General features: G+C 42.3%; 1 protein-coding gene across 1 annotated transcript in view; it reads right to left on the bottom strand.

Annotated features, from left to right (window-relative positions):
• The window catches only part of LOC311143044 (segment polarity protein dishevelled homolog DVL-2-like), a gene marked incomplete at its 5' end in the record, with an annotated part of 47,010 nt that overhangs the window by 8,394 nt on the left and 12,891 nt on the right, over positions 1 to 25,725 (bottom strand). Inside the window, 11 exons of the mRNA XM_084178846.1 lie at positions 3,003 to 3,134; positions 3,613 to 3,747; positions 4,033 to 4,100; positions 12,909 to 12,985; positions 13,082 to 13,221; positions 13,473 to 13,542; positions 17,902 to 17,992; positions 18,243 to 18,369; positions 18,656 to 18,765; positions 19,105 to 19,250; positions 19,552 to 19,621. Of these exons, the coding sequence (XP_084034972.1) occupies positions 3,003 to 3,134; positions 3,613 to 3,747; positions 4,033 to 4,100; positions 12,909 to 12,985; positions 13,082 to 13,221; positions 13,473 to 13,542; positions 17,902 to 17,992; positions 18,243 to 18,369; positions 18,656 to 18,765; positions 19,105 to 19,250; positions 19,552 to 19,621 (1,166 nt within the window). The remainder of the gene's footprint in view (positions 1 to 3,002; positions 3,135 to 3,612; positions 3,748 to 4,032; positions 4,101 to 12,908; positions 12,986 to 13,081; positions 13,222 to 13,472; positions 13,543 to 17,901; positions 17,993 to 18,242; positions 18,370 to 18,655; positions 18,766 to 19,104; positions 19,251 to 19,551; positions 19,622 to 25,725) is intronic.

The raw sequence follows: 25,725 nt of genomic DNA, 5'->3' as shown, positions 1-25,725 counted from the left end.
ACCAGCAGACGTGAAGCGTGAGCTAAACGTTACAAAATGGTTAGACCAGAAAGAGTGTAGCTGTGGCTACACGGCTGAAAATGGTTAGAACTTTGAATCTCTACACGAGGTGAAGAAGATGAACTCCCTAGACCAGAACATTGCCAGTCTACAGCTAGACATGTAAAGTAGTCTAGAACTTTGACTAAAGACACAAGGTGGGAAGAAAGGAGAATCCCATCTCAGACAACCATTGGTGCATCTGAAGTATCTGTCTAACAAACACTTCACTGCCAGAGAAGCTCTACAAAGAAGGACATTGTGACCTCTGGTGGACAATCGGAGCCTTACAAGTGAGCTGAGCGAAGACCCAGCCAAAACCTACTTTCCAGGAGGGCTTGGGTCAACAGACATAGACGAGTGGCAAACACGTAAATACATTCATTGGTTTCTTACTATGAACGGGCGGTGGTTAGGGTGCTAAGTATTCTGATTACTGTGAGCGTAGTTTCCAATTGTATGTACAATATAAGTTTGAACCTCTTTGTCCATCTCTCCCTCCTTCTATTGACCCCTCCCGTTTTGATAACCAAGCAGTCATGCTGTTGTTAGTCCGCTAGGGACTTTTCTCATGTATGAAGTATGTATGTATTCTGTGTTATTATTTAGTTAGCTAGTAAATAAATGATTAAGCCAATTTGTGTATTGCTGACTCATAAGTAAGGTTAGGGTTCTTGCGGATTCAAGGATTATGCAACGTTCAGAATGTGACTGATATGAGGTAATGATTAATAAGTGACTGTTATCGATATATAACCTATATATATATATATATATATATATATATATATATATATATATATATATATATACATACAGTGGGGAAAAAAAGTATTTAGTCAGCCACCAATTGTGCAAGTTCTCCCACTTAAAAAGATGAGAGAGGCCTGTAATTTTCATCATAGGTACACGTCAACTATGACAGACAAATTGAGCATTTATTTTCCAGAAAATCACATTGTAGGATTTTTAATGAATTTATTTGCAAATTATGGTGGAAAATAAGTATTTGGTCACCTACAAACAAGCAAGATTTCTGGCTCTCACAGACTTGTAACTTCTTCTTTAAGAGGCTCCTCTGTCCTTCACTCGTTACCTGTATTAATGGCACCTGTTTGAACTTGTTATCAGTATAAAAGACACCTGTCCACAACCTCAAACAGTCACACTCCAAACTCCACTATGGCCAAGACCAAAGAGCTGTCAAAGGACACCAGAAACAAAATTGTAGACCTGCGCCAGGCTGGGAAGACTGAATCTGCAATAGGTAAGCAGCTTGGTTTGAAGAAATCAACTGTGGGAGCAATTATTAGGAAATGGAAGACATACAAGACCACGGATAATCTCCCTCGATCTGGGGCTCCACGCAAGATCTCACCCCGTGGGGTCAAAATGATCACAAGAACGGTGAGCAAAAATCCCAGAACCACACGGGGGGACCTAGTGAATGACCTGCAGAGAGCTGGGACCAAAGTAACAAAGCCTACCATCAGTAACACACTACGCCGCCAGGGACTCAAATCCTGCAGTGCGAGATGTGCTTAAGCCAGTACATGTCCAGGCCCGTCTGAAGTTTGCTAGAGTGCATTTGGATGATCCAGAAGAGGATTGGGAAAATGTCATATGGTCAGATGAAACCAAAATAGAACTTTTTGGTAAAAACTCAACTCGTCGTGTTTGGAGGACAAAGAATGCTGAGTTGCATCCAAAGAACACCATACCTACTGTGAAGCATGGGGGTGGAAACATCATGCTTTGGGGCTGTTTTTCTGCAAAGGGACCAGGACGACTGATCCGTGTAAAGGAAAGAATGAATGGGGCCATGTATCGTGAGATTTTGAGTGAAAACCTCCTTCCATCAGCAAGGGCATTGAAGATGAAACGTGGCTGGGTCTTTCAGCATGACAATGATCCCAAACACACAGCCCGGGCAACGAAGGAGTGGCTTTGTAAGAAGCATTTCAAGGTCCTGGAGTGGCCTAGCCAGTCTCCAGATCTCAACCCCATAGAAAATCTTTGGAGGGAGTTGAAAGTCCGTGTTGCCCAGCGACAGCCCCAAAACATCATTGCTCTAGAGGAGATCTGCATGGAGGAATGGGCCAAAATACCAGCAACAGTGTGTGAAAACCTTGTGAAGACTTACAGAAAACGTTTGACCTGTGTCATTGCCAACAAAGGGTACATAACAAAGTATTGAGAAACTTTTGTTATTGACCAAATACTTATTTTCCACCATAATTTGCAAATAAATTCATAAAAAATCCTACAATGTGATTTTCTGGATTTTTTTTTCTCATTTTGTCTGTCATAGTTGACGTGTACCTATGATGAAAATTACAGGCCTCTCTCATCTTTTTAAGTGGGAGAACTTGCACAATTGGTGGCTGACTAAATACTTTTTTTCCCCACTGTATATATAAAAAACAATTATCTATATATATATAAAAACAATTATCTCATTAGAAGACTAAAATCACATTCCTGTCTTCACCAAAATACTCTCATACTTAGTCATGTATTTTATACAACATTTAGATGTAAAGTTGACAAATAGAATGTGTACACTTTCAGAGTTACAGTTATTTATTGATACCATCCTTAATGACATCACATTTATTTATTTATATCTTCTAAGAGTTTAATACGGGAGATGTTAAACATCTTCCGTGGTGCCCCAAAATCTTAATGAGTTAATTGTTACATGATTAATTTAAATCGAGTGACAATTAAACATAGTTAGTTGATTCGATAAATAACGGTAATCAGATTCAGATTAATGAAAGACACATCACCGGTCATCTGTATTATTATTATTTATATATTTTTCATTAAACCCTAATAATAGTTGTAACTTTTCAACCATATAACCTTTCTTTCCAATCCAAATACAACAGCACCCTATCCATGACAATGGCCATAGAAGTTGGCTATACAGCACAAACAGATCTGGAAGCAGTTCTCACCAAGGAAGGCATTGGGGATGGTGATCTTGAGCCACATCCTGTCCCGGACCTCCAGACCAGACTCTGGGGAGGCCATGGCCTTAGCCACCGACGCCATGTCAGAGTGGAGGGACAGGTTGAAGTCCTCAAAACCTGGAGAGAGATGAGGGGAGGAGAGGAGGGTAAGATTCAGAGATAACAAAGAGACTGGCAAAAAAGCTTGTCATTATCAACAACTAAGGTAGACAGAACTTGACACTTGAGGGAGAAGAAGAGCGAGAACTTAAATCAGCGTTTCCCAAAGTCGGTCCTCAGGTCCCCAAGGGGTGCACGTTTTGTTTTTTGCCCTAACACTATACAGCTAGTTCAAATGATCTACGATTGATGATTAGTAGTTTACTATTTGAATCAGCCAAGTAGTGCTAGGGCAAAAACCAAAATGTGCACCCCTTGGTGTCCTAAGGACCGAGTTAGGGAAACCATGACTTAAATCTTAAACAGAGTTCAATGAGAAAAATTACAAAACTTGACTTGAGAGAAAGAGAGAGACACGAGATGACTCAAGCATACAGTGTAGTAAAATGAAAGCAGACCTTACCTTTGTGGGCCAGAGACAGGCAGAGGGACTCACGCTCGGTCTCGGTCACAGAGGAGTTGGAAGTGATGGTGCTGAGAGAGGAGCTGCCGGGGTAGGGAGGGTAGGCCCCTGTCAGGGCCACAGAATGGCTCACCCACACAGCCGGGTCTATGGGCCGGATCGGCTCATCTGGGAGAACAATGGGGGTGTACACTATGAGGAGGGGTTGTAGTCTCCTCTACCGTTGGGTGTATTTCTCAGCCAAGGCTCTTTTTGCAGTTAGTCTTTCCTCGATTTCTCGCGTCCTCCCTCTCCTTGCCTCCTTCTCAAAACACGTTGGAGGAGAAGGTCAGAGGGGAAGGGACTTTGGATTTTCGACCTCCAGTGTGTTATGAGGAGGTGACAAGAGAGGATGCAAGGAATCAAGGAAAGAGGAACTGAGAAAGAGCCTAGGGGATATAACAGGTTACTCACTGCGTGGGAGAGTGAAGTAGCCCTGGGGTGACGGGTCCCAGCATTTAGCTACTGTCAGGATAATAGGTCTGAGTGGAGAGAGAGAAGGAGAAATAGTGTGAGCAAGAGACAGCGAGAAAATTATTTATCGTATTTTTTTCCCTCTTTTTTTTTTAGGGGGTAGATTAGCTTTAATTGGCGCAGATAGATTGTAGCTTCCATCAATGTAATTGTATGCATCATTTCCAACCCCCATATCTTGTTTTGTAAATATATATTGTTTTGTAAATATATATATGTGTGTGTGTGTGTGTGTGTGTGTGTGTGTGTGTGTGTGTGTGTGTGTGTGTGTGTGTGTGTGTGTGTGTGTGTGTGTGTGTGTGTGTGTGTGTGTGTGTGTGTGTATATACAGTGGGGGAAAAAAGTATTTAGTCAGCCACCAATTGTGCAAGTTCTCCCACTTAAAAAGATGAGAGAGGCCTGTAATTTTCATCATAGGTACACGTCAACTATGACAGACAAAATGAGAGAAAAAAAATCCAGAAAATCACATTGTAGGATTTTTAATGAATGTATTTGCAAATTATGGTGGAAAATAAGTATTTGGTCAATAACAAAAGTTTCTCAATACTTTGTTATATACCCTTTGTTGGCAATGACACAGGTCAAACGTTTTCTGTAAGTCTTCACAAGGTTTTCACACACTGTTGCTGGTATTTTGGCCCATTCCTCCATGCAGATCTCCTCTAGAGCAGTGATGTTTTGGGGCTGTCGCTGGGCAACACGGACTTTCAACTCACTCCAAAGATTTTCTATGGGGTTGAGATATGAAGACTGGCTAGGCCACTCCAGGACCTTGAAATTCTTCTTACGAAGCCACTCCTTCATTGCCCGGGCGGTGTGTTTGGGATCATTGTCATGCTGAAAGACCCAGCCACGTTTCATCTTCAATGCCCTTGCTGATGGAAGGAGGTTTTCATTCAAAATCTCACGATACATGGCCCCATTCATTCTTTCCTTTACACGGATCAGTCGTCCTGGTCCCTTTGCAGAAAAACAGCCCCAAAGCATGATGTTTCCACCCCCATGCTTCACAGTAGGTATGGTGTACTTTGGATGCAACTCAGCATTCTTTGTCCTCCAAACACGACGAGTTGAGTTTTTACCAAAAAGTTATATTTTGGTTTCATCTGACCATATGACATTCTCCCAATCCTCTTCTGGATCATCCAAATGCACTCTAGCAAACTTCAGACGGGCCTGGACATGTACTGGCTTAAGCAGGGGGACACGTCTGGCACTGCAGGATTTGAGTTCCTGGCGGCGTAGTGTGTTAATGATGGTAGGCTTTGTAACTTTGGTCCCAGCTCTCTGCAGGTCATTCACTAGGTCCCCCCGTGTGGTTCTGGGATTTTTGCTCACCGTTGTGATCATTTTGATCCCACGGGGTGAGATCTTGCGTGGAGCCCCAGATCGAGGGAGATTATCAGTGGTCTTATATGTCTTCCATTTCCTAATAATTGCTCCCACAGTTGATTTCTTCAAACCAAGCTGCTTACCTATTGCAGATTCAGTCTTCCCAGCCTGGTGCAGGTCTACAATTTTGTTTCTGGTGTCCTTTCACAGCTCTTTGGTCTTGGCCATAGTGGAGTTTGGCGTGTGACTGTTTGAGGTTGTGGACAGGTGTCTTTTATACTGATAACAAGTTCAAACAGGTGCCATTAATACAGGTAACGAGTGGAGGACAGAGGAGCCTCTTAAAGAAGAAGTTACAGGTCTGTGAGAGCCAGAAATCTTGCTTGTTTGTAGGTGACCAAATACTTATTTTCCACCATAATTTGCAAATAAATTCATAAAAAAATCCTACAATGTGAATTTCTGGATTTTTTTTCCTCAATTTGTCTGTCATAGTTGACGTGTACCTATGATGAAAATTACAGGCCTCTCTCATCTTTTTAAGTGGGAGAACTTGCACAACTGGTGGCTGACTAAATACTTTCTTTCCCCACTGTATATATAGTACCAGTCAAAAGTTTGGACACACCTACTCATTCAAGGGTTTTTCTTTATTTTTACATTGTAGAATAATAATGAAGACAAAAAAAAAATGAAATAATACATATGGAATCATGTAGTAACCAAAAAGGTGTTAAACAAATCAAAATATATTTTATACAGTGGGGAGAACAAGTATTTGATACACTGCCGATTTTGCAGGTTTTCCTACTTACAAAGCATGTAGAGGTCTGTAATTTTTATCATAGGTACACTTCAACTGTGAGAGACGGAATCTAAAACAAAAATCCAGAAAATCACATTGTATGATTTTTAAGTAATTAATTTGCATTTTATTGCATGACATAAGTATTTGATCACCTACCAACCAGTAAGAATTCCGGCTCTCACAGACCTGTTCGTTTTTCTTTAAGAAGCCCTCCTGTTCTCCACTCATTACCTGTATTAACTGCACCTGTTTGAACTCGTTACCTGTATAAAAGACACTTGTCCACACACTCAATCAAACAGACTCCAACCTCTCCACAATGGCCAAGACCAGAGCGCTGTGTAAGGACATCAGGGATGAAATTGTAGACCTGCACAAGGCTGGGATGGGCTCCAGGACAATAGGCAAGCAGCTTGGTGAGAAGGCAACAACTTTTGGCGCAATTATTAGAAAATGGAAGAAGTTCAAGATGACGTCAATCACCCTCGGTCTGGGGCTCCATGCAAGATCTCACCTCGTGGGGCATCAATGATCATGAGGAAGGTGAGGGATCAGCCCAGAACTACATGGCAGGACCTGGTCAATGACCTGAAGAGAGCTGGGACCACAGTCTCAAAGAAAACCATTAGTAACACACTACGCCGTCATGGATTAAAATCCTGCAGTGCACGCAAGGTCCCCCTGCTCAAGCCAGTGCATGTCCAGGCCCGTCTGAAGTTTGCCAATGACCATCTGGATGATCCAGAGGAGGAATGGAAGAAGGTAATGTGGTCTGATGAGACAAAAATAGAGCTTTTTGGTCTAAACTCCACTCGCCGTGTTTGGAGGAAGAAGAAGGATGAGTACTACCCCAAGAACACCATCCCAACCGTCAAGCATGGAGGTGGAAACATCATACTTTGGGGATGCTTTTCTGCAAAGGGGACAGGACGACTGCACCGTATTGAGGGGAGGATGGATGGGGCCATGTATTGCGAGATCTTGGCCAACAACCTCCTTCCCTCAGTAAGAGCATTGAAGATGGGTCGTGGCTGGGTCTTCCAGCATGACAACGACCTGAAACACACAGCCAGGGCAACTAAGGAGTGGATCCGTAAGAAGCATCTCAAGGTCCTGGAGTGGCCTAGCCAGTCTCCAGACCTGAACCCAATAGAAAATCTTTGGAGGGAGCAGAAAGTCTGTATTGCCCAGCGACAACCCCGAAACCTGAAGGATCTGGAGAAGGTCTGTATGGAGGAATGGGCCAAAATCCCTGCTGTAGTGTGTGAAAACCTGGTCAAGACCTACAGGAAACATATGATCTCTGTAATTGCAAACAAAGGTTTCTGTACCAAATATTAAGTTCTGCTTTTCTGATGTATCAAATACTTATGTCATGCAATAAAATGCAAATTAATTACTTAAAAATCATACAATGTGATTTTCTGGATTTTTGTTTTAGATTCCGTCTCTCACAGTTGAAGTGTACCTATGATAAAAATTACAGACCTCTACATGCTTTGTAAGTAGAAAAACCTGCAAAATCGGCAGTGTATCAAATACTTGTTCTCCCCACTGTATATGCCTTGACGACAGTTTTGTACACTCTTGGAATTCTCTCAACCAGCTTCACCTGGAATATATTTCCCATAATCTTGAAGGAGTTCCCACATATGCTGAGCACTTGTTGGTTGCTTTTCCTTCACTCTGCCGTCCGACTCATCCCAAACCATCTCAAATTGGGTTGATGTCGTGGGATTGTGAAGGCCAGGTCATCTGATGCAGCACTCCATCACTCTCCTTCTTGGGCAAATAGCTCTTACACAGCCTGGAGGTGTGTTGGGTCATAGTCCATTTGAAAAACAAATGATAGTCCCACTAAGTGCAAACCAGATGGGATGGCGTATCGCCGCAGAATGCTGTAGTTGACATGCTGGTTAAGTGTGCCTTGAATTCTAAATAAAATCACAGACAGTGTCACCAGCAAAGCACCCCCGCACCATAATACCTCCTCCTCCATGCTTTATGGTGGGAACTACACATGCGGAGATCATCCGTTCACAAAGACACGGCGGTTGGAACCAAAAATCTCCAACTTGGACTCCAGACAAAAGGACAAATTTACACCGGTCTAATGTCCATTGCTCTTGTTTCTTGGCCCAAGCATGTCTCTTCTTCTTATTGGTGTCCTTTAGTAGTGGTTTCTTTGCAGAAATTCGACCATGAAGGCCTGATTCACACAGTCCGCTCTGAACAGTTGATGTTGAGATGTGTCTGTTACTTGAACTCTGTGAACTTATCCTCTGCAGCAGAGGTAACTCTGGTTCTTACATTCCTGTGGTGGTCCTCATGAGAGCCAGTTTAATCATAGCGCTTGATGGTTTTTGCGACTGCACTTGAAGAAACTTTCCCTATTGACTGACCTTCATGTCTTAAAGTAATGATGGACTGTCATTTCTCTTTGCTTATTTGAGCTGTTCTTGGAATAATATGGACTTGGTCTTTTACCAAATAGGGCTATCTTCTGTATAACGCCCCTACCTTGTCACAACACAACTGATTGGCTCAAACGAATTAAGTAGGAAATAAATTCCACAAATTAACTTTTAACAAGGCACACCTGGTAATTGAAATGCATTCCAGGTGACTACCTCATGAAGCTGGTTGAGAGAATGCCAAGAGTGTGCAAAGCTGTCATCGAGGCAAGGGTGGCTATTTGAAGAATCTCTAATCTCAAATATATTTTGATTTGTTTAACACTTTTTTGGTTACTACATGATTCCATATATGTTATTTCATAGCTTTGATGTCTTCACTATTATTCTACAATGTAAAGAATAGTAAAAATAAAGAAAAACCCTTGAATGAGTAGGTGTGTCCAAACTTTTGACTGGTACTGTATGTATGCACGCATGTATGTATGTATATACAGTGAGGGAAAACAGTATTTGATCCCCTGCTGATTTTGTACGTTTGCCCACTGACAAAGAAATTATCAGTCTATAATTTTAATGGTAGGTTTATTTGAACAGTGAGAGACAGAATAACAACAAAAAAATCTAGAAAAACGTATGTCAAAAAATGTTATAAATTGATTTGCATTTTAATGAGGGAAATAAGTATTTGACCCCTCTGCAAAACATGACTTAGTACTTGGTGGCAAAACCCTTGTTGGCAATCACAGAGGTCAGATGTTTCTTATAGTTGGCCACCAGGTTTGCACACATCTCAGGAGGGATTTTGTCCCACTCAGGAGGGATTTTGTCCCACTCAGGAGGGATTTTGTCCCACTCCCTCCACAGATTTTCTATGGGATTAAGGTCTGGAGGCTGGCTATGCCACTCCAGGACTTTAATGTGCTTCTTCTTGAGCCACTCCTTTGTTGCCTTGGCCGTGTGTTTTGGGTCATTGTCATGCTGGAATACCCTTCCAAGACCCATTTTCAATGCCCTGGCTGAGGGAAGGAGGTTCTCACCCAAGATTTGACGGTACATGGCCCGTCCATCGTCCCTTTGATACGGTGAAGTTGTCCTGTCCCCTTAGCAGAAAAACACCCCCAAAGCATAATGTTTCCACCTCCATGTTTGACGGTGGGGATGGTGTTCTTGGGGTCATTGGAAGCATTCCTCCTCCTCCAAACACGGTGAGTTTAGTTGATGCCAAAGAGCTCGATTTTGGTGTCATCTGACCACAACACTTTCACCCAGTTCTCCTCTAAATCATTCAGATGTTCATTGGAAAACTTCAGACGGCCCTGTATATGTGCTTTCTTGAGCAGCGGGACCTTGCGGGCGCTGCAGGATTTCAGTCCTTCACGGTGTAGTGTGTTACCAATTGTTTTCTTGGTGACTATGGTACCAGCTGCCTTGAGATCATTGACAAGATCCTCCCGTGTAGTTCTGGGTTGATTCCTCACCGTACTCATGATCATTGCAACTCCACGAGGTGAGATCTTGCATTGAGCCCCAGGCAGAGGGAGATTGACAGTTATTTTGTGTTTCTTCCATTTGCGAATAATCGCACCAACTGTTGTCACCTTCTCACCAAGCTGCTTGGAGATGGTCTTGTAGCCCATTCCAGCCTTGTGTAGGTCTACAATCTTGTCCCTGACATCCTTGGAGAGCTCTTTGGTCTTGGCCATGGTGGAGAGTTTGGAATCTGATTGATTGATTGCTTCTGTGGACAGGTGTCTTTTATACAGGTAACAAGCTGAGATTAGGAGCACTCCCTTTAAGCGTGTGCTCCTAATCTCAGCTCGTTACCTGTATAAAAGACACCTGGGAGCCAGAAATCTTTCTGATTGAGAGGGGGTCAAATACTTATTTCCCTCATTAAAATGCAAATCAATTTATAACATTTTTCACATGCGTATTTCTGGATTTTGTTGTTGTTATTCTGTCTCTCACTGTTCAAATAAAACGACCATTAAAATTATAGACTGATCATTTCTTTGTCATTGGGCAAACGTACAAAACCAGCAGGGGATCAAATACTTTTTTCCCTCACTGTATACACATACATACATATACAGTGCCTTGCAAAAGTATTCATCCCCCTTGGCATTTTTCCTATTTTGTTGCATTACAACCTGTAATTTAAATTGATTTTATTTGGATTTCATGTAATGGACATACATAAAATAGTCCAAATCGGTGAAGTGAAATGAAAAAAAATACTTGTTTCAAAAAAGTGGTGCGTGCATATGTATTCACCCCCTTTGCTATGGAGCCCCTAAATAAAATCTGGTGCAACCAATTACCTTCAGAAGTCACATAATTAAATAACGTCCACCTGTGTGCAATCTAAGTGTCACATGATCTGTCACATGATCTCAGTATATATACACACACCTGTTCTGGAAGGCCCCAGAGTCTGCAACACCACTAAGCAAGGGGCACCACCAAGCAAGCGGCACCATGAAGACCAAGGAGCTCTCCAAACAGGTCAGGGACAAAGTTGTGGAGAAGTACAGATCAGGGTTGGGTTATAAAAAAATATCAGAAACTTTGAACATCCCACGGAGCACCATTAAATCCATTATTAAAAAATGGAAAGAATATGGCACCACAACAAACCTGCCAAGAGACGGCCGCCCACCAAAACTCACGGACCAGGCAAGGAGGGCATTAATCAGAGAGGCAACAAAGAGACCAAACATAACCCTGAAGGAGCTGCAAAGCTTCACAGCAGAGATTGGAGTATCTGTCCATAGGACCACTTTAAGCCGTACACTCCACAGAGCTGGGCTTTACGGAAGAGTGGCCAGAAAAAAGCCATTGCTTAAAGAAAAAAATAAGCAAACACGTTTGGTGTTCACCAAAAGGCATGTGGGAGACTCCCCAAACATATGGAAGAAGGTACTCTGGTCAGATGAGACTAAAATTAAGCTTTTTGGCCATCAAGGAAAACGCTATGTCTGGAGCAAACCCAACACCTCTCATCACCCCGAGAACACCATCCCCACAGTGAAGCATGGTGGTGGCAGCATCATGCTGTGGGGGTTGTTTTACATCGGCAGGGACTGGGAAACTGGTCAGAATTGAAGGAATGATGGATGGCACTAAATACAGGGAAATTCTTGAGGGAAACCTGTTTCAGTCTTCCAGAGATTTGAGACTGGGACGGAGGTTCACCTTCCAGCAGGACAATGACCCTAAGCATACTGCTAAAGCAACACTTGAGTGGTTTAAGGGGAAACATTTAAATGTCTTGGAATGGCCTAGTCAAAGCCCAGACCTCAATCCAATTCAGAATCTATGGTATGGCTTAAAGATTGCTGTACACCAGTGGAACCCATCCAACTTGAAGGAGCTGGAACAGTTTTGCCTTGAAGAATGGGCAAAAATCCCAGTGGCTAAATGTGCCAAGCTTATAGAGACATAACCCAAAAGACTTACAGCTGTAATTGCTGCAAAAGATGGCTCTACAAAGTATTGACTTGGGGACTTGTCTTATTTCTTGTTTGTTTCACAATAAAAAATATTTTGCATCTTCAAAGTGGTAGGCATGTTGTGTAAATCAAATGATACAAATCCCCCAAAAAACCATTTTAATTCCAGGTTGTAAGGCAACAAAATAGGGGGGTGAATACTTCGCAAGCCACTGTACACACACACACACACACACAACTCTTTTAAATATATTTTCCTTTATTATTTTCCCCTAACCCTACATACTATATACATTTAATGGACACAATGTATTTTACAATAGTTATCATTTTTTGTTTGTTTTTAATCCCATCCTTCAGCTACCATCAACCCCTCCCATGTATCTCTGAATCCCATCCAGTTTGATATCTATTTTGCCATATATTTTAACTATGCTGTTTCACAAAAGTTCTGAACCTATATACATTTTACTGACACAGTATATTTTACATTAGTTATCTTGTTTTTAATCCCACCCTTCAGCTATACTCAACCACTCCCATCTATCTCTTAACACCATCCATTTTTTTTTTTTATTTGCCATATATTTTTCAACTGTGCTGTGATGTTACACAAAAGTTCTGAACCTTTCTATTCTCATAGTTTCTACAGATTGTAAATTAAAAGAAACATTTTTGCTAAATGTATTATATTATAAATCGATTGATAGTTATTTATCTTTGTAGAAGGAGCAGAAGGCATGCACACATAGACCAAGATGCAGACTGAAGGTTAGTGCATACAGGAAAGAGGAGATGCCTTACCCAGGTTTATGTACAATCTCTCTCAGCACACGGACAGCATCGTCATTACTCATGTTCTCAAAATTGATGTCGTTCACCTGAGATGAAGCAACATCAGAGGATAGACCTTAAACAAAGAGCTTTCCAGCTCTAAGTGACGCAACTTATTGTGTGTGTGTGTGTGTGTGTGTCACCTGAAGCAGCATGTCTCCTGGTTCGATCCGCCCATCAGCAGCCACAGCCCCTCCCTTCATAATGGAGCCGATGTAGATACCCCCGTCGCCCCTCTCATTGCTCTGACCCACGATACTGATGCCCAGGAAGTTGTATTTATCTGCCCGGGGGAAACCATTAGGATACACATATAGTACATCAGCTAACAGATAGTCTTATTATCCTATTCCATTTGATTTCAGATCAGAAAAACTAAACCTTACAGATAAACTAGCACGTGAGCCTGATGTAGGGATAAGGCAATGGAAGAGCGTGAGGTGATAGTGGAGTGAGAAGGGAAGAAAAGTAGGAGAAAGGGTAGTGAATAAGAAAGAAGTGAGAAGGAGGGGAGCAGTTGAAGGGGGAACTCACCCATGTTGAGTGTAACAGTGATGATGTTGAGGGACATGGTGGAGTCTGTCACACTGCTGAACGAAGACGCCTGAAACACAGCAAAACAAAAACCTAATAATAAAAAATGTACTGTTACATCACATACACCGAGTGTACAAAATATTAAGGACACCTGCTCGTTCCATGACAGACTGACCAGGTGAATCCAAGTGAAAGCTATGATCCCTTATTGATGTCACTTGTTAAATCCACTTCAAATCAGTGTAGATGAAGGGTAGGAGACAGGCTAAAGAAGGATTTTGAGACAATTGACACATGGATTGTGTATGTGTGCGATTCAGAGGGTGAATGGGCAAGACAAAAATATTGAAGTGCCTTTGAATGGGTATGGTAGTAGGTGCCAGGCGCACCGGTTTGTGTCAAAAACTGCAATGCTGCTGGGTTTTTCACGCTCAACAGTTTCCCGTGTGTATCAAGAATGGTCCACCACCCAAAGGACATCCAGCTAACTTGACAACCGTGGGAACCATTGGAGTCAACATGGGCCAGCATCACTGTGGAACGCTTTCGACATCTTGTAGAGTCCATGCCCCGACGAAATGAGGCTGTTCTGAGGGCAAAAGTGGGGTGTGCAACTAGGACTGTGGCGGTCATGACATTTTGTCAGCCGGTAATTGTCATGCAAATAACTGCTGGTCTCACGGTCATTTACCATTAATTAACATAAAGGGGTTCCACACATACAAGCTGTTGATGAAATATCTACATTTTAAAAGTCTAAAGTCTAATAAATCAATTTAATAGCCTGTACACCATCACAATAAATCCATTATTTATTTTAGGCAGGTCTTTCCTATGAAACATTATAATGTGAAGAATTGCTATTATTTTATAGTAAGAATATAATTGAACTTTTTTTGGGGGGAGATAGTGCGCACATGGTGCAGTTACAGTGGGGAGAACAAGTATTTGATACACTGCCGATTTTGCAGGTTTTCCTACTTACAAAGCATGTAGAGGTCTGTAATTTTTATCATAGGTACACTTCAACTGTGAGAGACGGAATCTAAAACAAAAATCCAGAAAATCACATTGTATGATTTTTAAGTAATGAATTTGCATTTTATTGCATGACATAAGTATTTGATACATCAGAAAAGCAGAACTTAATATTTGGTACAGAAACCTTTGTTTGCAATTACAGAGATCATACGTTTCCTGTAAGTCTTGACCAGGTTTGCACACACTGCAGCAGGGATTTTGGCCCACTCCTCCATACAGACCTTCTCCAGATCCTTCAGGTTTCGGGGCTGTCGCTGGGCAATACAGACTTTCAGCTCCCTCCAAAGATGTTCTATTGGGTTGAGGTCTGGAGACTGGCTAGGCCACTCCAGGACCTTGAGATGCTTCTTACGGAGCCACTCCTTAGTTGCCCTGGCTATGTGTTTCGGGTCGTTGTCATGCTGGAAGACCCAGCCACGACCAATCTTCAATGCTCTTACTGAGGGAAGGAGGTTGTTGGCCAAGATCTCGCAATACATGGCCCCATCCATCCTCCCCTCAATACGGTGCAGTCGTCCTGTCCCCTTTGCAGAAAAGCATCCCCAAAGAATGATGTTTCCACCTCCATGCTTCACGGTTGGGATGGTGTTCTTGGGGTTGTACTCATCCTTCTTCTTCCTCCAAACACGGCGAGTGGAGTTTAGACCAAAAAGCTCTATTTTTGTCTCATCAGACCACATGACGTTATCCCATTCCTCCTCTGGATCATCCAGATGGTCATTGGCAAACTTCAGACGGGCCTGGACATGCGCTGGCTTGAGCAGGGGGACCTTGCGTGCGCTGCAGGATTTTAATCCATGACGGCGTAGTGTGTTACTAATGGTTTTCTTTGAGACTGTGGTCCCAGCTCTCTTCAGGTCATTGACCAGGTCCTGCCATGTAGTTCTGGGCTGATCCCTCACCTTCCTCATGATCATTGATGCCCCACGAGGTGAGATCTTGCATGGAGCCCCAGACTGAGGGTGATTGAACGTCATCTTGAACTTCTACCATTTTCTAATAATTGCGCCAACAGTTGTTGCCTTCTCACCAAGCTGCTTGCCTATTGTCCTGTAGCCCATCCCAGCCTTGTGCAGGTCTACAATTTTATCCCTGATGTCCTTACACAGCTCTCTGGTCTTGGCCATTGTGGAGAGGTTGGAGTCTGATTGATTGAGTGTGTGGACAGGTGTCTTTTATACAGGTAACGAGTTCAAACAGGCGCAGTTAATACAGGTAATGAGTGGAGAACATGAGGGCTTCTTAAAGAAAAACTAACAGGTCTGTGAGAGCCGGAATTCTTAATGGTTGGTAGGTGATCAAATACTTATGTCATGCAATAAAATGCAAATTAATTACTTAAAAATCATACAATGTCATTTTCTGGATCTAGATTCCGTCTCTCACAGTTGAAATGTACCTATGATAAAAATGAAAGACCTCTACATGCTTTGTAAGTAGGAAAACCTGCAAAATCGGCAGTGTATCAAATACTTGTTCTCCCCACTGTATATTCTATGTTCAGCTTACAAAGTGATTATTTGAAACCGGTCCTATGTGCTTGATTTAGAGTCATGAACGATACAAACCTTAGAATGTCTTATGAAATCAAAACATATATGGGCTGCATGATTCCACTATATTGATTACTTTTTAAAAAATTGGGAAAAAAGGCATGCACTATTTCTTACCGCAGTGTAATTGCCTATATGTGTGAAATTAGTTTCGATTTCAAATGGCCAATTATCAGCTGGGCAGGCTAAACACCCTCTCTGACGCAGTGCTGGTAGCACAAATTCACATATACTTTTTAGCAAGGAGAGCCAATAAAGGAAAACGAGAGTGGTTATCCCTCCACCATGACAGGGGGTCAGCAGATGTGGCCGGTTCCTTCTCTTCCATATAGCGGGTCATCTCGGTGTCGGCACACACTCTCACAGGTACGGGGGGGGAGCTTTTAGGGCCAGTTTCTTCTAAGAAGATCACCAAGATTCATACTTTTAGCCGGGGGCTGTGCAGTCATCCCCATCTCCAGCTGTCCCACTGGTGCCGCCTCCGTCTACTTCCCCGAGTGCCAACATCTCCTGGAGGAGGCCATCTTTCGTGCAATCCAAGCCATCTCCCACACGGCCTTTGCACCAGGGGTCAAGTACGCAGGCCTTTGACGAAAGTCCCTGTAGTGCTGGTTCTTTGTACTTGTCCTGCAATACACTGCCCATCATTTTTTATATTTTCCGTTAGCTCGGAGTCGTCGGGTTTGGGAGAGGTATAGGTTGTCTCATGATAATGGGACATGAGAGACCAATCACTGGATATGTAGTGAAGAGTCAGGCTCATGAATGGGGTCATGTTTACGCTAGACCACAGATCTGTTGTGAGAGAGACCTTTGAGGTCTTGGAGAATTTCTCCCCTCACTTTGTTATACATATTGGGAACAGCCATTTGTGAAAAGAATGCTTGATGGTAACTCATACTGATTGTCCATTTCCTGCATTAATTATTTAAATGATTGCTTTTCAACTGTACGAAAAGGAACCATCTCCCTTACCAAGTAGCGAGTCACATGGTCAGTTATTCTCTGCCATTTGTTGCTGTCTCGTTTGTATTTCTCCACTCGGGGGAACGCGTGCGCAACACTCAGCTGCCCCTTGCCACACGTTTTGCCGCCACCTGTTGAATCTGGTGTGGTAGAGGTTCCTCTTAGTTCAGCAAATTTTGCAGGGTGGTTAATTCGAAGGTGGCTTCTCCGATTGGCGGCATTTGCATGTTTAACAAATATTTTCCTCACGCATATTCGGCAAATGGCTTCATCCAGGTTCATTGGCTGACCTCTTGCATTTGACTTGAATCCAAAATGTGTCAAAATGGCTGCAGTTGTGTTTGGCTTTGAAACAATATCCATGACAGTGTTTTAGAATCAGTTTCCACCTGTTGTTGACAAACTGGGCCTGATGGGACCGCTCAGATCTTCCGCTCTTTTCTGTCCATATGGGAAGGCGTGGTTAAATCAAGGTAAGTAAATACACCAGATTTTTCTAAAATGTTCGTTTCTGCTGAGTACCAGGCCATTAGTGACGATGGCCGTTAGCAAGTGCGCAGTTTTAGAGTAGCCTAGTTACCGTGAATCAACGATCACGTGGAATTTGACTGCGGTCATGATGTGTGACTGCCTGTGTGGCGGTAATATGGTCACCGTAACAGCCCTTTGTGCAACTCAATATTAGGAAGGTGTCCTTAATGTTTTGTACACTCAGTGTATACTGAAACACAAACTGGCCCCTACTGCAGGCCCCTCCAGATTTCCTATCCATACCATATCTGCTAACTATAGTATAGTCTTATGTTCTGAGAATTACTGTATGTTCCTAGATAAATATGATATATTAAAAGCTGTAGCTGCAGTACCCTCTCTAGCCTGGTGGGGCGCTGCTTCCGGCGTCTGCGGTGGCGCTTCAGTAGCCGAGAGGCTGTGCTCTGTTCTGTGGTGCTGCTGAACCTGAGGGGGGAGAAAGGGAAGTGTTAACGCCCCCATTCTGGCTAAGGAAGCCTGTAATTGGCTCAGCAACTATTTCCTGGATATCACAAAAAGGGTTCCCCAAGGCTCTATTTTAGGGCTTGTTTTGTTAACCATTTATATAAATGACATAGGCAAAGTGGTGATGTTGGGCCAAATCGGATTTGATAAAGTTCAAGTTATTAAACAGTCGTGGTTGACGGCCCATGCTGTGTGTGTGTGTGTGTCTGACCTGCTCATGGTGTCGTCGTCCGAGTCACAGAAGCTGGTGGTGTCCAGCTCGCTGCTCATGATGGTGGAGGCACTCTCGTAGCCTGCCAGGTGGCGCTCCCGACGGCTCTGACCGTTCATCCGCGGCCCTTTGGAGAGCAGAGGGACAACAGAGATAAGGACGATCAGATGGGATACGAGCGTCGTCCAAACATTACTCCCTCAGCACCCAGACTAGAGCATTTCACTTATATGCATGCCACTTTGCCAAAGCGATAGTACAATTAACATTTGAGTCATTTAGCGCTTATCCAGAGCGACTTAGTCGCATACATTTTTAGGATGTGTATGTAATGCCTGCAGGAATTGAACCCCCGACCAAGGCGTTTCTTGCGCGATGTTCTTACCAACTGGACCACTCAAACAGTTACTGACCGTGCTGCTCTATGCTCTCCCTCCGTCTGGGCCTCTCCCTTCTGAATGACACCACTGACTCTGTCTCGGTACGCTCATCCAGGTTCTCAACACTACCCGCCACGTTCGGACTGGAGGGGTGGGGGTGGAGAAAGAGTGAGAGAGAGGGCAGAGAACGAGGGGGATGAGATTGTGGAGGATGTTGTAGAATGCCATTGTCATTCATGGAGAAAAAAAACTCCCATGTCTCAGTTTCCTATTTTTTTTGGACATATTGTAAAGCCATCCTGATGAAAGTAGTCAGCATTTTTCCTGTTCTCCCTCTGAAATGTTCTTCTCACAATCCCAATCCACTGTACCGTTCAATCATTACACCATTCACTGGAGCTGCCCACTTTGTATTGCATTTACTTAACTCCCAGCCGTGTGTGTGTGTGTGTGTGTGTGTGTGTGGGGGGGCTTCAACCTACTGGAACGAGGGGGGTCTGGAGTCTCCGATGCCCCCTGTCCTCTCCACCGGGAGGGGAGGCAGGGGGGGAGGAGGGGGAGAGGACTCGGTACAGACCTCCACCGGGGGAGGAGGGGGCTCCGCAAGGGGACTGTCTGAGGACACCAGCTAGAGAAGGAGAGAGGGGAGTGGGGGAGAGAGCGAGAGAGAAAGTCGAAAAACGGACCTATTCAAACAAGCAAACGCCATGCTTACTCGCCTACTACCAAACTAGCATGCTGTCAAAACAAACATCAGGATCACATCAGTGAAAACAAGATCAAAGTTATTATTCTAGATGAATAACTCAATACTGTTTTGACAGTCTAATCATTGACACAAGTGAGAAGTATTGAGGTTACTGCTGACTGGGTGGACAATGTGTCATGTAACACGATCAGTAGAAGAAAGGTGAAAGTCAGCATCTTACCCATGACACAACTCTCCCATTGAAGCAAGGTAGTTTGGCAGCATCATCCGAAATCTCTTCCTTCACCACACTATGGACATAACACAGATCGAGAGATAAGTGATGTAAACGCACACACACGCACGCACACACACACACACACAGAGATAAAGATCTCAAACATGCCATTGCTAATTCGCCCATGCTTCAGGCAGAGTGGATGTCACATGCTCACTCACTCAGACCTACAACATTATCTCAAATAAACACAATGGGTGAATTGTGCACTGATAAGTCTAGAATTTATGTCATTTAGCAGACGCTCTTATCCAGAGCGACTTACAAATTGGTGCATTCACCTTATAGCCAGTGGGATAACCCATTTATGATGAAATATGGAGCCTACTTTTCCCTGTTATTTCAAATAGGTACTTTTAGTATCATGGTTGTTATTCCCTCACACACTTGGTTTGTGGAACCAGACCTAAATGCCACTATCGCACAACAGCCTGCCTCTCTCCCTCTCTCTCTCTCTCTCATTACATATTCCTTTTCCTCCTGTCTGGTTTGTGGATGCGTATTATTTGGTCTGTATGGGTTTATCCACCCATCTCTCCTTTGTTGGAATGCCCGGGTGCCTGTCCATGCCTGTCACTGTGTGAAAGAAGGCATTATTCTGTGTATGCCCTTGTGATTATCATCCCATGTCCTCCATCACTTGAGCTAAAGATATCATGAATAACCAGACACTGATGATGATTTACAGTTTATGAGAAGCACATGTATTTATTGATAATGTGGGTAGAGATGTCCTCTTGATTGTTGCTGATCACCTGTAAAGGAGGAAGGAACATGTATTAGGAGTTGGGAGCGCTGGCAATTGGTTCGGCGCAGAAAGGTTTTGTTGTGCGTCTCCCAGTATTATACAGTGCTATGAAAAAGTATTTGTCCCCTTTCTAATTTTCTCTACTTTTGCATATTTGTGATACTGAATGTTATCAGATCTTCAACCAAAACATAATATTAGATAAAGGGAACATAAGTGAACAAATAACACAACAATTACATTTTATTTCATAAACAAAGTTATGCAACACCCAATTCCTCTGTGTGAAAAAGTAATTGCCCCCTTACACTCAATAACTGGTTGTGCCACCTTTAGCTGCAATGACTCCAACCAAATGCTTCCTGTAGTTGTTGATCAGTCTCTCACGTCGCTGTGGAGGAATTTTGGCCCACTCTTCCATGCAGAACTGCTTTAACTCTGTGTTTTCAAGCATTAACTGCTCGTTTCAAGTCCTGCCACAACATCTCAATTGGGATTAGGTCTGGACTTTGACTAGGCCATTCCAAAACTTCAAATTTCATGCTTTTTAGCAATTTTCATGTAGACTTGATTGTGTGTTTTGGATCATTATCTTGCTGCATGACCCAGCTGCGCTCCTGTAGAATTCTCTGATACAGAGCAGAATTCATGGTTCCTTCTATTAAGGCAAGTCGTCCAGGTCCTGAGGCAGCAAAGCATCCCCAAACCATCACACCACCACCACCATGCTTGACCTTTGGTATGATGTTCTTACTGTGGAATGCAGAGTTTGGTTTTCTCCAGGCATTACTGGAACCATGTCGTCCAAAAATCATCTGTCCATAGAAAGTTCTTCCAAGAGTCTTGATGATCATCCAGGTGCTTTTTGGCAAACTTGAGTCAACGTTTTGGACGAGATGGGTCCCATTATGCCTGGCGAAAACCAAACACTGCATTCCACAGTAAGAACATCATACCAAAGGTCAAGCATGGTGGTGGTGGTGTGATGGTTTGGGGATGCTTTGCTGCCCAAAGTCCAGACCTAATCCCAATTGAGATGTTGTGGCAGGACTTGAAACGAGCAGTTCATGCTTGAAAACCCACATGTCACTGAGTTAAAGCAGTTCTGCATGGAAGAGTGGGCCAGAATTCCTCCACAGCGACGTGAGAGACTGACCAACAACTACAGGAAGCATTTGGTTGGAGTCATTGCAGCTAAAGGTGGCACAACCAGTTATTGAGTGTAAGGGGGCAATTACTTTTTCACACAGGGGAATTGGGTGTTGCACAACTTTGTTTATGAAATAAATATGTAATTGTTGTGTTAGTTGTTCACTTATGTTCCCTTTATCTAATATTAGGTTTTGATTGAAGATCTGATAACATTCAGTATCACAAATAAGCAAAAGTAGAGAAAATTAGAAAGGGGGCAAATACTTTTTCATAGCACTGTATCTCTTTATGTTTGTGCATTTAGTGATCAAAAGTAACATGTGCAATGTGATAAGAATTAAAAATGTAAAGACAAAGCTGTAAAAATGTAAATGATTACCTTGTATTTCCTCATTGATTGAAGGGGGTATCTGTTCGCTTCCTGGTGGGAGTCTAGGTTGAAGATAATCAATTTTGTTCGACCTAGATGGGCGTTTGACTGTCAAACAGTGGGTGTTTTCGCATTAATTAATGCTACTGTGTATGCAGAAGTAGTATATCCCCAGGGGACGTATACATTTCTATCCCAAGTGGTTTTATATGGTGTAACACCTTTGACGTTTGTGCTATGGAAATATATTTGTTTATAATATGAACAGGTGTATATTGTAATGTTTGCCTTTGATTGTTTGAAACCAAAGATGATCTACTATATTGACAAGATAGTCGAGTGATAACAATGTAAATACATGTCCTCAAAAGATGGAAGGTGGGACCATTCTAGCCAATGAGAGGGCAGATACATGTGTGAACAACAGGCACAACTCTGATATATATATATATTTTTAAAGATGCGGAAATACAACGTGTCCAATTACGTCAGTGCTTTCATAACAACCTAACCATTTCAAAACATATATTTGATCAAATAAGCCTCACGTAGCAAATTAGCAATTACATTTTTTGTTTACCAAAATCGACACATTGCCCTCGATACAAAATTATTCACTCCGTGGTCTTATTTTAAATGGACAGATTTTGGGCGGAGTAAACCCTCTCGCTTCGCCTCTTCCTCTCTGTATGCCCATTGGCTGATGCATTGTGGGTATTCCTATAAGAACCCTGTAATTTCTTTGTTTGAGAGACAGAGGCAGGGAACAGGTCTGCATGCTGCCGGTCTCAGGCAAATTTGAAGCCTGTATTTTTATTTGGAGATCTCCAGTTTAGTTCATGTCCTTGCTCTAGAGCAGGGATTTTCAAACTGTGGTCCACAGAGGTACTGCAGAGGATGATAACTTTCTTCTTCTGGAAAATATTTTTGGGGATTTTTTTATGTGAAATATTTTAGGATATTGCTAGCTACAACCGAATACCATTTTTAATGTCTCTGCAACCAGTATGAAGGAAGTTGGAGGTAGTTTCACGAGCCAACGCTAACAGCATTATCGCAATGACAAAGTCTACAGGAACAGTTAGCATGCTAGCTGTTGCTGTTCATCAGACTCTGGGGAAGTAGATAAATGGCTTCATTGCAAACATCTCTAACTATCCCTTTAATATGGTGGAAATTACAGTCATTGGAGCTAATTAGTGTTTTTTTTGTCTAGAAAATTCTTACGCGGGCCACCTAAGTGGTAATTATCGGGATGCTTTTTTATTTTTTTGTGTCAACTTAAATGTCCAAAACCAGATAGAAAGCATGCAGAAAAGATATTGATATATATTTCTATAATACAATATTCGAGAGAAAAAATTAAAAATTAAAAAGCTAGACAGTCAGGGAAAATAAAACATTCCCGAAACTGGTCATTCAGAGCACATGCCCATTGATTTTGTTATGTTTGAACAGAGGAACACAGCATTAGCCATGGCAAAATACATAGCATTGCTGGAAATTAGCTTCAAAACTGCAAAATGTGCTTTCAGCACAATGAAAGTGTAGAATTGCAGAAAATTTGCTTTACAACAGCGAAATTCCCTACACCGCCAAGATACCTTTTTAGCTAATAGACTATGTTAGTTCACACTTCCTCTTGCAATGAACTGTAGGGAGGTCAAAATCATGAAACCTTCTACCAAATCTATTCATATTAAAATGTTGATTACTTCTACTAGCCATTATCATTCACCTGATGACAGGTTCAAAAGTGGTGTGTCAAAATTTGTACGTGACTTCTGGGGCCTGGAATTTTTCCTGATCTCATGACCTGGTCAGGTAAAACTCTTGGTCCTATTCGTAGGCTATAACAGGGTCCAACTTAACTTTTCTTCCTCACTGGCCCGGACATGGTGTAGTTTTTAAATGCATTGGGGTCATGCAGGACCTACAGGTTGGCATGCATTCTCTCTATATGCAGCTATTAATAGGCTATATTTGGTTATTATGATATGCATTAAAAAGCTGTTTAATAGATTACTTACATTGCTAAATTATATTAATCTATTCTTTAGAATTGCATTGAATTAATTGCATTCATTTTTGTTTCTAAAGTATGTAATTTTTAGAAGATGTATTTTTACATCTCAATATAGGACGCTGCCCCTTTAAGACAATTGCGTTCCAAAAAGATACCTGGCTACAGGAGGCTAGCCAAGACAAATGCTCGTGTCTTTCTGTAGGTTTCTTTTTGCAGACCATCAACAGTAGCCAGCATATTGCTAGTATGTTCACTATTGAAAGTTTACTTTTGTAAATCACTTCCCCTAAAATAAATAAGCTCAGCGAGTAGATTGATGGGCACTTATTTTTGCTCAGGACAGCTCATGTGTGCTGTGTGAACGTAGCTATCAACTTCTGTATTGCTCGAGAAGTTGTGACTTGAGGGAGAATATTAGTGCTTGAATGAACGGCCAATCACATTGCACAAATAGCACGCTTGTCTGCGTGTAGTCTTCAATGGTTTTTAAAGGTAGACTGCGACGACAGAGCAGGTACATTTTAAACTGGAATGCAAAAATGCGCTGATAAGTAGGCTAACTGGCCCGGTTGGCGGCGCCACACCAGAATGAAAAGTAGGCCTACTGGGGCAAATGCTGCCTCGCCACATGTTTTCCAGATGCTCTGCCTGACGTTAAGACACGTTTTAGTTTTTTTTGCTAACATATGATGGGGGTCCCTGGGTCACCGGTTTGCCCTGGGCAAGAAAAGTTTAAAAATCCTTGCTCTACAGCAGAGGTGGGCAAACCTTTCGGCTCCAGGGCCACATTGAGTTTTTGAAACCAAGTGAAGGGCCACATACTATATGCGTGACAAAACATGTGAAGCCTTTATTCATTTTCACATTGACACGCAACTACTAGTGTACTGTAGGTGTACATATGCTTGCAGAACAATTCTACCCTTGTAGAACAATTCTACCCAAATTTTCCACAATATTTTCACACAATTGTTATAATTTATAACATCACAGACACAGTCAAACACACACACACACACACACACAGATCCTGCATCTCTACCCTTGTAAAGTACAATCAAACTTAAAGTCACAATATGCTAACTTTAAAATAGATACAGTGAGGGAAAAATTATTTGATCCCCTGCTGATTTTGTACGTTTGCCCACTTTTTTGTTGTTATTCTGTCTCTCACTGTTCAAATACACCTACCATTAAAATTATAGACTGATCATTTCTTTGTCAGTGGGCAAACGTACAAAATCAGCAGGGGATCAAATACTTTTTTCCCTCACTGTATATTGTATGACTGGAGACATGCAAAATGTAACAGCAGATGTGTAAAAAAAAAATGATTCTAAAATTTGAGTGAAACATATGGTTAGAGCATCCGTTTCATTTGGAATGGTCTGTTTTTGAAAGCATATTAAGGAACAATTATCATCTCCATTGTGAGCCATATTTACAGTTATCCAATCACCTCAGCCCAAATCTGACTGATTAGTTATTACCTGTATCCAAGTGCATTGCTGGATAATTCTCATTGCATAACCATCACCAACGAAAAGTATAATCCTTGCCTACCCCAGTCACGGTTATTCGAGTTTTGATGTGAGCAATGGGTCTGGTCATCTCTCTTGGCAAGGGCATCAAAGTCTGGTGTCATCTTTAATGTAGAGATTCTCAGAACAGCTGACAAGTGGTGACGGGATTTGTTATAATTAATGACTGAGAACGTTTGTTCACACACCTATGTGGACCCGAATAAAACAAGCATCCTTTGGGCGTGCTTTTTAATGTTTCGAAACTTTGTTTCATTCAGTGAGCCATAGAACTGGTCTA

This window comes from Coregonus lavaretus (genome assembly GCF_964263955.1).
Source record: "Coregonus lavaretus genome assembly, chromosome: 15".
Taxonomy (NCBI): domain Eukaryota; kingdom Metazoa; phylum Chordata; class Actinopteri; order Salmoniformes; family Salmonidae; genus Coregonus; species Coregonus lavaretus.
Note: the sequence above shows the minus strand (reverse complement) of the source record. Positions and strands in the feature narration are given on the sequence as shown.